Raw genomic sequence first — 18,539 nt, 5'->3', positions numbered from 1 at the left:
GTGTGTGTGTGTGTGTGTGTGTGTGTGTGTGTGTGTGTAGTGTGTGTGAAGAATGGAGGAGTGGAATATTACCTCCCTCCATGGAATTTTTCACACACTCACAGGAAGCTTCCGATTGCCTCTCTATCAAGTGCTTAGTGAGTTTTTTAATATTTCAAGATACATGAGAGATTATTCCCTGTTCTCTTTATTCTAATAACCAGCTGTTCTGGGACTTCTGCCAGATATCCAATATATTTGAGCAATTCCATGTGAATATGATTTTTCTTTATGTCACAGTCATCACAAAAGGAAATAAAAGTATCTTTAGCCATCAAGACACTTCCTTATGACTATTGTGATTTGTGTGAGAAAAGACAAAGCTCTTGTTTCCATCACTGCAGAACTAGCACAAAGACTAATGTCTGATGAGAAAGGATGGTACAAATTTTCTTCTGAGTGCTCTAAACAGAGGTGACTGGATAACAAATCACTGCTCCCTCCCTAATTAAGACTTCTGTCTATTAAGTCCTTAATAGGTTTTTACCAGAATGCAGGCAGAAGAAATTAAAAACATAAAACCAGAATTCAAAAGCTTTCCAAATTTTGATCTTTGTGACAGTAGGGTTTCTTGGGAGGGAGGAGAGAGGAGGAGTGGGCAAAAGAGGAGAGGGAAGGAGAGTAATCAAGAAGTTCAGAAATAACACTTTAAGGTATACCTAGGAAATTTTAGCAATGGTCAATTGCTGTCATTTGAAAACAAGACAAATTTAGATGAGGACACAAATTATAATAAGCCCCAGGCCCAGAGAAACGAAGGTTACCTGGTTTTCCTCATTTGTGGTAGATAGAATGTATCTATAAGTTTATAAATAAACATAGGTAGCATGCAGATGATTATAAATGAATTAACTGAGGCATAATAGACTCTCTGGAGAGCTCCAATAGTATAATTTTTTTTAGAAAGACTATGTCCAAACCCAACAAAATCAGCACTAGGAAAGGGGTACATGCAAGGGAGTCAGGTCAAGGGGAGAGCAATAGACAAGTAAAGGGAGAAGGGAGGAGAGTGAAGTCAAGAATTCATTGTACATACCACAGATTAAGAAAAGGGAAGGGGTGGGTTGCAGAGGGATGGGAATGTTGAAGGATGACACTAATCAAGATATGCTGTATTCATAAACTGCTTTGCTAAATGGCACCTTCTTTGTACAACTACTTAAAGACAATATTTTAGTACCCAGTTTTCTTTTTGTGGGGAGGTGGGTCGCAGTGCACTGAAATGTCCATTGTCAAGAGTGTTACTCAAGAAAAGAGAAACAGAGAAAGATCCACAAAACACTCTCTGAGACAATGTAGATTCCTTACCCGGTATTTCTTTTCTTGTTCAAATTTTTCTTCAAATTTCCGAATTTTCCTCTTGAGGCTCTGGATATGCTTGGTGAGCTGGGTAATGGTCTGTGGCTCTTTGCCATCACCACAGCTGCACCGTGAAGAACTTCTGGGCCTGCCATGATTGCAGAGAGGAAAAGAACATTATAAACAATGGTCTACAGTAAACACTGCTGTCTGGTCTGCAAAGGAAGATGATCAGAACCATCCAAAGTGCAACTCTGACAGATGTCTACAGAACAGCATTCTGGGCCCAGGTAATCAGGTACTTTGGTATTTGTCTGTCAAAATATTAGTCCAAAAACTAAATTTCTCAAAACTTATAGTCGCCAGTGTAAGACAGAAGAGACAGCCCTGTTGGGGCATTGTTTCCAATGGAATGCACAAGCCACACCTATATATAGTTTTAAGGATTTAAAATGAGTGGTTCACTACACTTGGCATCATACCTTTCAAACATAATGAAAAGATTTTTCTCCAGAAAATGTCTACTTTCTTTACACCTGGCATGCAATATTACATGCAATATTAATAGTTACATGTAATATTAATAGTTCAGGCTTGGATAAATTCAGCAATAACATCATGAGTTATGAGGGAGAAACTAAAGTTTCCCCGAGCCTATATTAGAACAAGAGAGTCTCAATTTTATTACATCAAAATTTGTGAAATCTCCACACAGAGTATGTCAACTTGAATTTAATCCTAATCTTTATAGCCTGAAATGAAAGTATCTCATTTCATACGTGGAGAAAGATAGCTCTACCTATCTAATGGTGGTAGAGTAGACAACTCTACTTCTAATCCAGCCACTGATGCCACTCTTAGACATAGAAACAATTGTGAACGTATAACTGTATTTGAAAAAACTATGGAATGGGGATGATATAAGAGGGTGTTCTTACATCATAAACTGCTGAGTACTGGGTGGAGATGGGGCTGACTCTGGGTCTAAGTTGAATCTCTGGCTTTGGCTAAAGATGGAGCAACGTGGTGACAGCAGAGGGTTGTCACCATCAGTGATGTGATAGAGCAGCCTGCTGGTCCCCACAGACTGGAGGTCTTCTGGTGCACTGTCAGCCTCATTCTGCCCATCTTTGTGAGCTGATATGGGATCTGGGGAAACAAGATAAATGATCATGGTTTAGAAGTGGCATAGGGCTTGGGACTTTCGTGTTCCTAAATAAAGATCATAAACATTCATTATAATGGCTTGCCTCTTTGTCATTTCTTCCTTCAGGGGATAGGAAAAGCTTTCAAAATACTGTCATGTTTGTTCTCACAGAACCTGGATAGAAAATATGACAAAGCTGCCAACAAAACAAATGCAAACAAATTATTTTAGTTTGAGTTTTTCAGTCATCAGAGCTCCAAACTACAAAAATCTGTTTCATATTATTTTATATATTATAGAGAATGTGTTGCAAAGCACTAGAGCAAATAAAAAATTAAATGGAGCGTGAATAAAAGATAATCAACTTTGAAGAAGCAAAGGGATACCACATTTGCCAGTGGAGGGAGGGGGAGATGATAGTGGGGAGGTAGGCAAAAAACAGGAAAAGGAAGAAAGGACATCCCCAAAGAGAAAATTATGTAACAGCCCTCAAAAATGCTGGAGAATTCTGCTTATCAACATGGAATGATATTCAGAATATGCTAAAGGAAAACCACATTTCCAAACACAACAGTCATTCCATTTTATATAAAAAGCTTGCATTCATGTGTATAAATAAATGCACTAAAAGATTGAGTGGGTTATATAATAACCACAAACCTCATAAAATTAGTAATGACTGAATTAACTTCTGAAAAATTTTTATGGCATTTTATGTTGAACAAACAAAGGTGAAAACAAAAACTGCTCCAAACAAACTCCTCCCTCCCCAGGCTGATCAATTCTATGCCTAAATTCTCACCACCATCATCATATTTTAAGTTAGCTCATCAACCTGACCCCAGTCAGTCCAAGAGAAGGGGAACCCTGTGCTATAGAAGTGAGGGGTAAGAAGTAAAAGGGTGAGGCCTGTCAGTAGATCATTAGAACAGAGTCATGGTGATCAGCCTACAATTTCTCTTAGCAGAGTTATTCTAGAAGCAGCCCAAATTTCTCCATTTTGTCCAGCAGACAAGCCAGGGCAATCCAAGCCTTTCTCAAATGTCTACTTCTCTAAGGAAAGTACAAAACAAAAGTTTACTGGGTGAATAAGCAGAATCAAAATACTAACTATTCACATTTCCAAAACAAATATTTATCACCATTTGCTACTAGATGGACCTTAATCCAATTTAGAATGGCTCCTTGTTCTTTAGAGCCTGAAATGCAGTTTGTATTGTGTAACATCAAAGATCTGATTAGGTTCTTGTGTGTTTTCAGTTGGCTTTTCTCCTGGTGGGTTGCAGATGAGAGAGTAGATAATGCTTCCTGTTGTGCTTCCCAAGCCAACCAACAATACTTCTGTCAGTGGCTGAAGCTGATGAGGCCAGAGTTGGAGTCAAGTGAATGCCACTGACTATGCCGAGTTTTGGCAGGAGCCCAGAGGAGTAATAGGAATAACTTACTAACAAATCGTGGCAGAAAATAACAATCAGCTTCAAAATCTACCAAGTGATAGACAGGTTCCCACCATACCCTTCATTTACACCAGTAGGTTCTAGGAAGAAATGCATTGTAGTCATGTTCCCTATTTTATATCTTTCAGTGAAAATAATGGAGAAGAAAATAATCTTCAGCAAGCACTTAGGTCTAGATACTTACAATGTGTAAGGTCTGAGAATGTCAACCCTTCAGCTCAGTGGTGGCCCAAGGACCAAAATTAACACAGGCCACTTGTTGCTGTTTTATCATTCCAAATGGAAACACGTGACTGTTATGACAGAAGCTCAATTTCTGAAGCTCATTGAGTCCTAACACATGTGTACATAGAATCCAAGATCACTAGGAATGCTTTTTGTGAACTGTATTGCCATAGTAATTTTAAGCTGCATTTATATGGCATCTGTTTTCTATGGGTACTTGAATAATTTACCAGTCCTGCCTAATTAACATCCTAACCTCCCTTCCCTCCAATTCACTATGAGCCAGAAAGATACCAAACAACCAGTTGGAAAAGCAACAGAATCATGAACTAGTAATTTGGTAAGGACTGAGTTCTTTGTTCAAATTCACCATTTGAGTTGAAAAGGAGTTTAATTAAATCAGCTGGCATGTGTGCATTTCAGTTCACAAAATCATTGAGCTCTTTGCTTAAAAGAGGCCAATGTGGGCTCAGAGCCAGTGTTGCTGTCCTCCTGAGAACAGAGCCTAGGCCACCACTTCCACACTACATTTGCTAATAGGGAAAAGTGTATGGCAATATTAAACATGGGTGGCTTATGATGGTTGTCTGGGGGCACATTATTTTTTCTAGAAAAGGGCAGTTTTCCAGGCCCCATGGGTGTGAGCCTTCCTCTGTGAGCTACAGAGGAAAGGTTTTAAGAGTCAACACCTGAAACACCTAGACAGTCCATGGGGCCTTAATCATTTCCTGATGTCCTCCGACTTCCTTGGGCCTGTGATAAGAAAAAAGAAGAGGACATTCTCTGTGCCTGCAGTTAGAACACATAAATATCAGCTAAGATTCGATCTCATGATAAGTGCTCTTAAGAATTAAAAAAAAAATTCTTTATGTTTCCTAAAATTTCTGTACTAAATATATCTTAACTTGAAAGAAAGAAAAACAAATTTAAGCTGGGCACTGATGGCTCACACCTGTAATCCTAGCTACTCAGGAGGCTGAGATCTGAGGATCACAGTTTGAAGCCAGTCTGGGCAGGAAAGTGAGAGTCTTATCTCCAGTTCACCACCAGAAAACTGAAAGTGGTGCTGTGGCTCAAAGTGAAAGAGAGCCAGCCTTGAGCAAAAAAACTCAGGGACAACATCCAGTCCAAGTTCAAGCCCCATGACCAGCAAAATAAAATAGAAAGAAAATTTAATTTAATCATGAAAATGGCCTTACTCCCAAAAGCAATCTACTGATTCAATGTAATACCCATCAAAATCCCAAGATAGAAAATAAACACTAAAGTTCATATGGAAGCACCAAAGACCCTGAATAGTTAAGGCAATCTTGAGTTAAAAAAGCAATGCTGGAGGTATCACAATTCCAGACTTCAAATTATAATACAGAGCCACAGTAAGAAACTCAGTATGGAGCTGGGCACTGGTGGCTGACACTTGTAATCCTAGCTACTCAGGAGGCTGAGATCTGAGGATCAAGGTTCAAAGACAGCAGCAAGAAGGAAAGTCCATAAAACTCCTATCTCCAATTAACCACCAGAAAACCTGAAGTGGCTCAAGGTGATAGAGCACTTGCGAGGAGGAGGAGGAGGAGGAGGAGGAGGAGGAGGAGGAGGAGGAGGAGGAGGAGGAGGAGGAGGAGGAGGAGGAGGAGGAGGAGGAGGAGGAGGAGGAGGAGGAGGAGGAGGAGGAGGAGGAGGAGGAGGAGGAGGAGGAGGAGGAGGAGGAGGAGGAGGAGGAGGAGGAGGAGGAGGAGGAGGAGGAAGAATAGGAATCATCATCATCTCCTGTCCAGGGAATAGGTGCTAGGAGAAGGAGAGGAAGAACGGAGAGGGTGAAGGAGGGTAAATGTAATCAAATTACTTTCTGTACATGTGTGAAAATGGAACAACAAAACTTGCTGAGACTGGTTTGGGAAGCAAACCAAGGAGGGAGGCTGATCAAGGTACATTGTTTGCATGGATAGACATATCAAAATGAAAACTCCTTTATACAACTCATTAATGAAACATGATGAAACAGAAACAAAAGCAATATTCCAGAGTAGGAAAGCAGGGAATGCAGGTCAGCTAAAGCATAACAGAAAGCAAAGATTGTTAGTTTGAATCTCGGGTCTACTACTGGCTAAGAAAGACTAAAAATAGTGGACCTTTGAAAGTGTTGGTTTATTGGTTCAGTGGAAAAATAACAATGCTTGCTCACAAAAATGAAGATGAACAATGAAGATGAAATAAAATAGAACCAGTTCCCTACAATGTTTTTATATCTATATTAACCTTCTCTTTTACATTATATTGTATATAGTAGATAAGTAACTTCAACTTCGGTGTTTTTTAAAATAATCTTCCTAATAAGCAAAGATGGACAAGGAATCATGAATTTGATGTACCAGTTACATTTTTTCCATCTGATATACAAGAGAATAAATTTCTCTTAAAACTAACAATAGTCCACAACTGACCCCCCCCCAAAAAAAAAAAAACACCAAAAAAAAACCCCTAGCAATAGTGAGTTCATTGGTAGGGAAGAGTATGCACAAGGCTCCAGTTTCCATCTCTAACACAAAGGAAAAGAAAAATAAAACCGTAAACTAACGATGTTAACTCACATATACCTGGTAAAATATTAGGAAACTAATATTCAGGGTACTATTAGATATCTACCTCCTAGACAGTTCTGGTTACCTATAGAATGTAGTATGTAGAAATATAGACAAATAATATCAAAATAACCCTCAGGAAAAAAGTATTTTTAATGATTATTATATATAGAAAGTTTCATACAGTGGAAGCATGCTAAATGCAACCTATGTACTATCTGCTCAGTTTCCTGAAAACCTAAAACTGTTCTGCAGAAGTTCTCCTAACTAAAACAAAAGACTAAAGCTACTAGTTATAAGTGTGGTTTCTGGAATCAGTGCAAGAGTCCTGGGTTTGATATGTCATATAAAGCAAATTATTCCTTGGTCAGTCAGTTCTCTTCTCGTTTATAAAGAGTTGTATCAAAGACAAATGGGATACAATGCACCTTAAACTTGACTTTAAAATAGAAATTTCAATTGTTTTTGTAAATTTTGGCTGTAAGATTAATGTTTTCTCCTTCCTATATGGTGGCTGTAGGCTTGGAAGTTTACATTGTCATTTATAAAATTTTAAATCATTTAAAATGGGCTGGGAAGGTGGCTCAGTGGTAGAGCACTTGCCTTGCATGCATGAGGCCCTGGGTTTGATTCCTCAGCACCACATAAGCAAAAAGAAAAAAAAGCCGGAAGTGGCGCTGTGGCTCAAGTGGTAGAGCACTAGCCTTGAGCTGAAGAGCTGAGGGACAGCACCCAGGCCCAGAGTTCAGGCCCCACCACTGGACCAAAAAACAAAAACAACTAATTAAATCATTTAAAAAATATTCTCTTAAAAAAGCAAAGTGTTAATGTGATGCTCCTTCCTTTAGAAACTATGAAGATGTTATAAAAGCATTATAGAAAAGTTATTAATAGAACTTTTCTAGCCAAGTTATATCATTAGTAGAGAATAGATTTTATTGTGACAATTATAGCTTTAACTTTAATAGATGGTAATTATTCAACCATCAGCTCTATAGATTATTGATGTTATAAATACTTTTTACTTAAGAGAATTAGCATAATGTCAATCATATGCAGAGTTTATGCAAGTGCTCAGAAACTGGACAGTTTGAAATGTAATTTCCGTACCCTGAAAGTAGGTAGAAATTATAATATAATAGGTATTAAAAGATAAATGAAAGCATTATGAACTATAGAACATGCAACATAAATTCTGAATAGGGCAAGAATGTCTACCTTTAAAATAAAGTTACTAAAATTCAAAAAAATAAAAAAATAAAATAAAGTTAATTAATGTTTATTGTTCATTTACCATTTGTGATATGCTAAGAGATTCATACATATTATGCCATGTAATTCCCACAATAAATCTAGGAATAGTATATTTTTACCTTTTAAAGAAGAAGACTATAGCCGGGCGCTGGTGGCTCACGCCTTTAATCCTAGCTACTCAGGAGGCTGAGATCTGAGGATCGCAGTTCAAAGCCAGCCCGGGCAGGAGAGACCGTGAGACTCCTATCTCCAATAAACCACCAGAAAACCGGAAGTGGCGCTGTAGCTCAAATGGTAGAGTGCTCACCTTGAGCTGAAGAGTTGAGGGACAGCGCCCAGGCCCAGAGTTCAAGCCCCACGACCGACAAAAAAAAAAAAAAGAAGAAGAAGACTATACTACTTCTGACCATACTTAGGAATAAATTTCTATTAATTGACTCAATCTGGGATATACTTGCAAGTCAGATGATACAATCAGGACAGGCATAAGGGTCAATAGATTATTTAGACTGGAGATAAATGACTGTGTGGAAAACTGAGCCACAGTAGATGAATCAACTACAAATCTATGTCTTTTCAGTCTAAGAATAAATTTCTAAAGTAACTTTCAAAACAAATTATAAAGAGTGTACACTAAATAAAGAAAGTTAGTAGACTATCAACTTAATTTTGAATTCTCTAGAAAGGTGAGGCCTTAACATTTAGGCTGGATGGCAAATCCCTAGCAGTGCAATTTAGCCTGGGTAGGCAGGGTGGGGAAGCCCAAATTCCAAACTCTTCCCTTTCATCCAAACCCCTCCCTACTCAGTGGTACCACCAACAAGTTGTGTAGGTATCCAATTTATTTTCTTGTCTTTAATCTGGAGATAATAAAACCTACTGGATTCTTAGCAATGATAAAATAATAGAGTCCACAAGCTATATGAGCTATATATCATTTAATTTTTACTTTAAAAATATTCCGATATCTTTAAGTAATTGAATAAAGAAGATGCCATTAAACAAAGCAGTTTATGAATACAACTCATTTTGATCAGCATCATCCCTTTCAACATGCACACCCCCTTCCTCCCACTCCTTCCCTTACTTTTCTTAATTTATATTAAGATGTATGCATATATAGTATATACAATGAATTCTTTATTTTTTAATTTTCTTTTTGATCGATCATGGGGCTTGAACTCTGGGCCTGGGTGCTGTCTCTAAACTCTTCAGCTCAAGGCTAGCACTCTACCACTAATGCCACAATGCCACTTTTGGTTTTCTGGTGGTTTTTTGGAGATAAGAGTCTCATGGACTTTCCTTCCTGGGCTGGCTTTGAACCACTATCCTCAGATCTCAGCCTCCTTAGTAGCTATGATTACAGGCATGAGGCACCAGAACCCAGCTTTTTAATTTTTTTATTGAGATTAAGTGATTACATAAATTTCACAGTATTGTGAGATAGTGATACTTAAAGTCACAGATACATTTTAACCTTCACAAGGTAAATTTATACAATGAATTTTTCACTGCATTCTCCCTCCATCCCCACTTCATTCATCGACCCCTCTTCCCCTGATCCCTCCCTCTTGCATGTGCCCATTTTCTGCTGCTAAATTTGTTGGGCTTTGACCTAGTCTTTCAAAAAATTTATACTATTCAATCTCTCCACAAAGTCTATAATACTTCAGTTAATTCATTTATAACCACTTGCATACTACCCAATGTGTTTTCTTATAGATTTATAGGTACATTTTGTCTATCACAAATGAAGGAAACCATGCAACCTTCATTTCTCTGGGTCTAGGATTACTTTACTTAATTTTTTCCAAGTTTTTCCATTTCCTTACAAATGATACAATATCATTCTTTCTAATAGATAAGTAACATTTCATTATGTATATTTTCTTGATCTAGCCATCCAACATTTTCTTCATCCATTCATCTATTGTGGAGCATCTGTGCTGGTTACATATTTTGACTATGGTAAATAGTACTGCAATGGACATGGTTGTGCTGGTGGCTTTAGTGTGGCATTGTTTGTGTTCTATTGAATAAATGCCCACGTGTGGATTGCTGGGTCATAAGGTCACAAGTTCTATGTTTATGTTTTTGAAGTACCTCCATACTGCTTTCTAGAACCAGATTACATTCCCACCAACAGTTCATTAGAATTCACTTTTGGACACATCTTTAACAGCATTTGTTGTTGTCTGTTTTCTTAAGAATGGCCATTCTAACTGGGATGAGGTATAATCTCAGTGTTGTTTTGATTTTCATGGTCATTGTTAGCTAATGTTGATGTTCATTTTAAAACCCCATCTCAAATAGGAAAATTGAGCAAGTGAGTGGGGATGGGAAAGATGGGGAGAATGACAATAGAGATGACACTGATCAAGGTGTATTGTATTCATAAGTTGACAGGTTGTACAACTACTTAAAATAATTTTTAAAAACATAATGTACAGTGATTAACATGTATGTCTTCAGGAGGACAGGGGAAGGGTACAGAACTCAAGGGGAAAAGCGTAAAAAAAGTGCATCAGTGGAGCTCACTGGACACTGATGAAAGTGAACTATACAACACATGGGTGGTACTGGAAGAGAGAGAATGGAAGATACTGTATGAAAGGAAACATACTCATTACTTAACTCATGTAATTGTAATCCCTCTGTACATCACCTTCATAATAACAATAAAGTAAGTTGGGAAAAAATAATAAAATTTCCCCATTTGAGGTGAGATTTCTGAATCCCAGCACTCTTGACATTGTATATGGGAAAATTCTTTGCTAGGAGTGCAAACTCATCCAAAGCATTGTAGACTATTTACAGAAGTAGTAGGCAGAGTGAGGATGCCAGGTGGGATGTCCCCCCTCAGGTTGGTGACTAAATACATCTCCAGATATCTGAGAATGTCCCCAATGTCCCCAAATGAGATAACAAGGCAACAAGACCCTAATTGAAATGAGTAATTTTACAACAAAATGACCGCTTTCCACAGTAGTTGCTGTTTTTTGTTAAATCAAAAGGTAGTATATATGGAAAATATACAATGGCTTAAGATGGGTTTTAAGCCACACAAGCAAAATAAACTCCCATTCATAGCCCCATAATGAATAAAACTTAAGTAATTGTGTGTATTTCTGAGGTTGATATGATGGAGACCTTCCTAACTGACTTTCAAAGCTTTTGTGGAGTTACTGTCAGGATGAAAAACAAAGCTACATAGTAGGATATTTGAGATGCTTTCCTGTTCTGGAAATCCAATTATCAATTGTATCAAGAACATATTTTATGGCACCCCAGGGGTGGTGCTGTGCTCTGTTATGTTTTCCTGAACCACCTTACATGTAAGAACCACAAAGGGAGCTTTTTCTGACTTTTACTGAAAGTCTCAGGCCTCATGGCTACATTTCAATTTTTCATTTTAAGGGGGAGAGTCCAGACATTTCTCAGTTTAATTAGCACTTCCAAGTAATCAAAAAACTTCTGATCCTATAGAGCCATGGTTTCTCTCATTTGTAATAATTAGAATAAAACTAGGAGAGTCCTAGCAGAGGAGTATAATAGCTCAATACCTATGTACATACGACCATATAAAATGATGCTAATCAAAATGAACTCCATGATATAGAAACAAGAGGTGTTTTTTTTTTTTTCCTTGAGTGTACTGTTTTCAGTCCTTTCTTTTTTCTTTCTTTTTTCCCCTCTGGCTTATTCCCTTTGGTCACTGTTTCTGATTTCAGAACCCTTTGTCATATATTTAAGTTATCTCATTTAATGAAGAGAAGGGGAATCACAGAAACAGTGGGGCAAAGGGTAAATCAATGCAACAGCAATACTCACTAAGACACTATATTGGAAATGAACTTCAGAGGCGGGGGGGGAGAGTTCTGGGGGAGTGAAAGCAGGAGAAAATAAAGGGGTAACACTGTTCAAAAAGAAATGTACTCAATAACTTACTTATATAACTGTAACCCCTCTTGTACATCGCCTTTACAATAAAATTTTTAAAAGTCTGATTAAGTGGACAAAATATGAAAAAGAAGATCAAGTTCTTCTTGAAACTCAACAATAAGGAGACGTACAGATGATACAAACAATGTGATGAGAAAAGTAGACTAAATAGACATACTATACTAATATATTACCCAAATAGAAATTTTGATTTGTAAATCAAGATAGGGGAAAAAAAGGAATTAAACAGGTACTGCTGCAGAACTGTTGTTTCTCATAATAGATCTCCAGTTATCTCTGATGACAATTTTCTCTAAATCCTCCATACTATCAATCATCCTCAGTGAGACAGAACAAGAGTTGTGTGTAGTCATGTGGAATGTCAAACAATCCTGCTGCACACTTGGAAATGACAAGCAGTTAAAAAGACAATTCCCATTCCATTTTTCCATTCAATGGCAGCAGAATAAATGTTCCCTAATGCTATGCAGGAAACATTTATTTCAGCTGTAAGAGGCTATTGACTCAGTGAGAGGGATTGGGGGGCCTATTATGTAGGCTTCTGTCTTAGTTGGTTTGGGTTATTGTAACAAACTACTATAAGACTAGGTAGTTTATAAACAAGAGAAGTTGACATCTCAAAGTTTGCAAGGCTGTGAGTCTGAGGTGGGTGTCAGCTTGGTCAGGTTCAGGGGAAGGACCTCTCTCTGTCTGCAGGGTGGCTGATGCAAACAGACAAACTCATTTTTCTCAGATTTTCTTATAACGGTACTAACACCACTCAGGATGGATACATTCCAAGACCCTCTATTCTAATAAGCATCACAACGGATTTCAATTTCAACATATGAATCTGGAGGAGACACAAAGATTTAGCTTGTTAACAGTTTCTATCTCACATTACACAGTTTTCAATTTACAAGTAGGGTGGCCAATTGTCCTGGATTGCCTAGGAGTGAGGAATTCTCAGCATGCAGATCTTGCCATGCTAAAAATGGGACTGTCCTGAGAAGCCAAGGACAGTTTGTCATCTCTATAGCTCCCATAATGCCTTGCGGCTGGCTCCCTCTCAACTACTTTTCTCTAATGACTTGTGTAGCCTTCAAACTTCTCTATCACTCCATCCTTGTCCATATTCTCCAGTCCTCTGTTTTCACACTATGAACTTGGTACATGAGTACCCTATTTATCATTTAAATGGATTAGGTTGGTTGGCATCAGACCTTGAGTTTTAAGTCCCATCTGGTCTGCCAGCTTCTCATCAATGATAATATTGAGGTAGAGCAGAGTTACAGAAAACTTGACACAGGAGGAGGCTACCATGCTTGATAAGAAATGTACTCATTATCTTGCCCATGTAATTGTAACCCCTCTGTACAGTATTTTCACAATAAAAAATAAAAAAAGAAAACGACACATTCCCTCCTAATTCAAAATACTATCCACTTGTCTAGTGGATCCCAATAATCAGGAGTGTTTAAAATATGCAGATTCCAAGATCTCTACCCCAGATCTGGCTAAAAATGTAGCCAAAGAGTCTTCATGTTAGAAAAGCTTCCTGGTGATTATATTGTATAGAAAGGCTCTAGAACCTACTAAAAAACACAGTGTTCCTATGGGGTGCCATAAAATGTGTTCTTGCTGTAGACAGAGTTTGTAATTTGATTTCCAGAATAGTATAGCATTTAAGGTATCTTACTAGATAAGAAACATCTTTATTACTCATAAATCCCAGTTACATTCCAATATTTTCATTTTAAGACATACAGCTCATTATACTTTGCTTAGAATGTTATATGAAAAGTCTGCTCTGAAGGTTAAATAACTTAAATCATGTTTAATCAAGTCTAAAGTGATTTTAGTGCCTTTATTTAAATGACATCAATTCATATTTATGAATGTTTTCCCATTATGAGTTAACTGGCAGCACAGTATGTCCAAATAGTCCTATAAAATTGATTTTTGTCTCTGTTATACTCATCAGTGGCATTAACTATTAACATCTGAATATTTATGCACATATAAGGTTCAGGCACATGTTAGATTCAGGATTTTAAGAAGGAAAATCTTTCAAGTTTTTATATCTTGTATGGACTTAAGGCCATCTGTTCTAATCTTATGCAGTTGCACTCTCTCCAGGTTTACACACACACACACACACACACACACACACACACACATACGCACATACACCCACACACAGAGCTATTCTATATGCTTAATTCCTATGGTTCCTGTATGCAATCTTAGCTACTCAGGAAGCTGAGGTCTAAGGATTATGGTTTAAAGCCAATCTGGGCAGGAAAGTCCCTAACTCTCTTATTTCCACTCAACCATCAGAAAGACAGAAGTAGAGGTGTGGTTTAAGTCATAGAGCTCTGACCTTGAGCAAAAAAGCTAACAGGCAATGCCCAGACCCTGAATTCAAGCACATTACTGGCATGTGCACACACAAACACATATGCAGTATAATATATAATAAATAATATGTACACATATATAATGTGTAATATAATATATAACATATATAATATATAATGCAATACATAATAATACATATGTAATATATAATATATAATTCCAGAAAACCATTTAGAGCTCTAGTATCCCACTAAGAACTAGTCATCTAAGCATAAAGTTCTTTTTTCTGGGAGACATAGGGATTAGGGAATATATGACCTTTCTTGTCTAAAAGTATACCTTAGAAACCAATGAGACCAAACCATTCCATAATATAAATTGTGAAAGAATCCCACAAATGTTTTTCAGTTTGGTAATATCCTGGTTTTTTTTAATTTTGAAAATACCATACAGAGGGGTTACAATTACATGAGCAAGGTAATAAGTACACTTCTTATCAAGCATTGTTGCTTCCTCCTCTGTTTTTCCCCTACCTCCCTGCCCTCCCATCTCTATGACTACACCACCCTCCCACCCCCGCCAAAGTTGTAAAGTTCATTTTTCAACATAGCATTTTGTACATCTCATTGTTGCAATGGGTCCACCTGTATCCCTATTTAATCCCTATTTAATGCTTGTTTATACTTCATGGAAAAGCTTTGGGATACATCAGATTTATCTACATCCAATCCACCAACCTCCCTCTAAAATGTACTCATTACCCTGCTCATGTAACTGTAACCCCTCTGTACAGTATTTTTATAATAAATAAGTATTTAAAAAAGAAAGACTACTAGCTTTAAAAAAATCAAAAAATTTAAAAAGAGCCTTCTACACATTTCTTCAATTTGATATTTAACATGAAAATACTGTTGGCTCCTTTCTGTGACCAGTCTACATAAACTCAGTATTTCTGCTTGACAAGGAAAACTAATAAGCATGTTCAAAATCCTGTTCATCAAAATATTTTTGATATTTAGAAATGCATATAGCAGTCTCAAAAGAAAAAATGTATCTATATTTAACATACAACAAATATTGAATATTTTTGCTATTTATGTATCTAATCCAAAACATTAGATGATTCAGAAGTCCATTTGTATGTGGTTGAAGATATTTGTATGCTATTTGTTTGAAAGAGGTAGAATTTAGGGTTTGGGGGAAAAGTATTTCTGTCTAAAAAGATCTGACTTGAATCTCTAATTGGGACCTTGCTAAGTTTTATTTACATCTTATCCAAATACAATGTCCAACAGAGTAGGTAGCTTGCCATGTAACACAGTCAGCTAGCCAAAGATGCATATTCAAAGAATAATCTATCACTTACCAGCAACATTATCATAGATGTCAAAATCCCTTACTATAATTATTTCACAGGTCATTTTGTGGGTTTAATACACTCTATAGAAAGTACTTATTTTTTAAAGTGCTTAGATTTTAAACAAATAATAATAGCTACTCTTAGTAGCTCATGTTAGCTACTATTATTAATAATATACATTCCAATCTTGGAGAGGATTGTTTTGCCTGTTTTGATCATGTGGAACTGTTTTAAGTAGTAACTTAACTGTATTGCTCTTGGTACTGAAACAGTAAATGATTTCTTTCAACTCCTGGAGATTATGATCCTCTCATGAAGGAAACTCACCTAAGCCTGGTTCTTCTATCAGCCATTCAGAAAGCAGTTGGAAAGCCTCTGACCCATTTGTTAGAAAATGTAAGCTCTACTGTCATTTCCACTGGTGAAAAAAAAAGAGTGATTCTTTCCTCCTGAAATCTTCCTAGGAACATTAATTGGCCTTCTGTTTGTAAGCCAAACTACCATCCCCAGGATTGAAATAAGAGAAACTAACCCAAACAAAAAAACTGAAACTCAGTTTTGAGATTTTATAACATGGAACTCAGTGGAAGGAAAGAGAAACAGATGGCAAAGAGGGAGGAGAATAGAGAAGAGGGAGAATGAAACAGAAACAGAGAATGAGAAAGAGAAAAAGAACGAGAAACAGAAACTAACAAGAAACAAACAACAGTGTAGGAACTGTGGAGCAATCATCTGCACTTTTCGTGTATGGATGGGTCCTCTTATAAACAGTTAAGAGTTTCTGTAACAGAGAAGGAATTCAGCCCTCAACACCTTAAAGATAAAATATGCCAGGCATAGAAGATCAAAGTCCGGTGATATAAAATAACAGATCACATTTTGTTGTTACAGGAGACCAAATAGGAAAATGAAAATGAGAAGTTGTGACGGATGCTTTTCCCTAATACCCATTGACATGAAGTCTGACTCTTGACTGCAGCCAGAGATCGCAGCAAAGCCCAATTCTTCTTGCTCCCTTTCAGCTCCCTCTGGGGCAATACCTGATCTTTCACGTTACACAGTTTCCCTCAGGGACCCAGGTGGAGGATGAAGCAGTAGAGGCAGAACTATCTGCAGAGTTCGAGTTGGGACACCCCCTGCCCCTGCCCTCTTACCTGCAGAATCTTCCCCCTCGGCAGGCACACTCTGGGTCGATGCTGGAACTGGATCCTTGACTCCATGCACCTGAGTCGCTTCTTCCTGGTTTGTCAAAAATGCAGAGCACACATCAGATTCGAGGGCTTGGAGCTTCAGCAAGGAATTCTGCCAGCAAAAACAGAACATCAGGCCAGCTAAGTAGAAGCCTAACACAAAACGGTGGGTCTGCAGCTCCCGCGGCCTTTTTCTTCGGTGCTTGCCAGGAGAGAAGGATCGCTACTGGCCACAGCTGCTTCAAGGAGCGGGGCGCGGGGGGGGGGGGGGGGGAACCTGGTGGTGCCTGATTCAGATGCGTATTATTCCACCCGCAGTTCCAATTTCTGTTTCATTTAAATCCTAATGTATATGGATTATCTCTGACACATGGGGCTGGTGATTTCGTCAGCAAGAGACGTTGTATCTGGAAAACCAATCTCAGAAGGTAGCTGCTTCCCAAGTGCTGAGGCTTTACGCTTTGCAAGTTGTTTCATTCATCGTGCTGACATCAGTAGCCGATGCCATTAGGCCCCTCCCAGCCTACCATTCATAAAAGCCATCGTCCCTCCAGTGATCGGACTGCAGCAAACCGCAGTGCACAAAGAGTTACTGCTGCAGAGACCGCCTGGCATCTGGGAGGGGCTTCTGAGCTCCTTATCCAGGCTGTGTGCGGCTGCTGCTGCGTGTCTCCTAAAGTTACTCCTCTTCCATGGGATGGTGCAGCGACCTCCTATCAACAGCAGAGCTGAGAGATAACCCTGGTCTTTTAGCATCCGCCAACTACTGAAGGAGAAGAAATTTCTTGTTCACAGCCCCCAGCACGAACTCTTTCCCACCCACTTCACTCACCTCCTTCATTTCTCATTTGTGATTTCTCCTGTGTTCTTAGTAAGAACAAAGTCATACAGACTGACGCACATAACCTACCATGATGCAGATGCCTTGTAAATTCATTCTCCCAACCAGGTGAGAGTGAATCATGCCTGGGTCTCTGGCTGGGTGCTGCTCCCTCACTCAGGGAAAACTCTGCAGTTCTCAGAGCAATTCCACCCACCTGGCTCCTGATCCAACCAGCGGAGTAACGGGTGGAGTGGGGGTGTAGAGCAATTGCTCTCTTTCCTACTATAACCTTTGAACACACCCGTGCTCCTATTTACACCATACCCTCCACATATTCTATTTCTCTTACATCCACGCACCCTACTTCACCTCTTGCCTCATGGACACTCCATCCTTCACCCTGTTCCTGTTCCTCACACACATACATCCCCAACTTCTCACTTTACCACTACTACTATTACTACACTGTTGCTGCTGCTGCTGTTACTACTATTACACACTCCTGTTCCCAACCTTCCGATACACTTTAACCCTCAAATGTTTCCTCTTTCAACACAAACATACCTTCATCTCTCAAACCCTATCCCATCAACACCCTCATACTCAACCCCCATTCTCACACCCGATTCCACACACCACACACACAAATACTTCATGCGTCTCCCTCTACACTTCCTGCTATACTCTCATACCAATCCTCACATTCCTTATCCTGTTTCACACATACACCCCTGTTCCTAACTGCCACACACATCCGCCTCTACCTTATAGATCACCAAACCCTCCTACCTACCACCCAATTCTTTTACACCCTATGCCTTATACACATATACCCCTTACCCCATATATACTCTCACTTAGCT

General features: G+C 38.5%; 1 protein-coding gene across 6 annotated transcripts in view; it reads right to left on the bottom strand.

The window, feature by feature from the left end:
- Positions 1 to 18,539, bottom strand: part of Fam13c (family with sequence similarity 13 member C) — a 105,498-nt gene that overhangs the window by 13,581 nt on the left and 73,378 nt on the right. For 4 of the 6 annotated variants that reach the window (XM_070021062.1, XM_070021057.1, XM_070021058.1 and 1 more), the window contains 3 exons: positions 16,818 to 16,965; positions 2,277 to 2,487; positions 1,348 to 1,486 (listed from right to left, as the gene is read on the bottom strand). In XM_070021062.1, coding sequence (XP_069877163.1) covers positions 1,348 to 1,486; positions 2,277 to 2,487; positions 16,818 to 16,965 — 498 coding nt within the window. The remainder of the gene's footprint in view (positions 1 to 1,347; positions 1,487 to 2,276; positions 2,488 to 16,817; positions 16,966 to 18,539) is intronic. The other 2 variants (XM_070021060.1, XM_070021061.1) reach the window with 1 other exon arrangement.

This window comes from Dipodomys merriami, unplaced genomic scaffold (assembly GCF_024711535.1).
Source record: "Dipodomys merriami isolate MVZ:Mamm:240054 unplaced genomic scaffold, mDipMer1.0.p SCAF_14, whole genome shotgun sequence".
Classification (NCBI taxonomy): domain Eukaryota; kingdom Metazoa; phylum Chordata; class Mammalia; order Rodentia; family Heteromyidae; genus Dipodomys; species Dipodomys merriami.
Note: the sequence above shows the minus strand (reverse complement) of the source record. Positions and strands in the feature narration are given on the sequence as shown.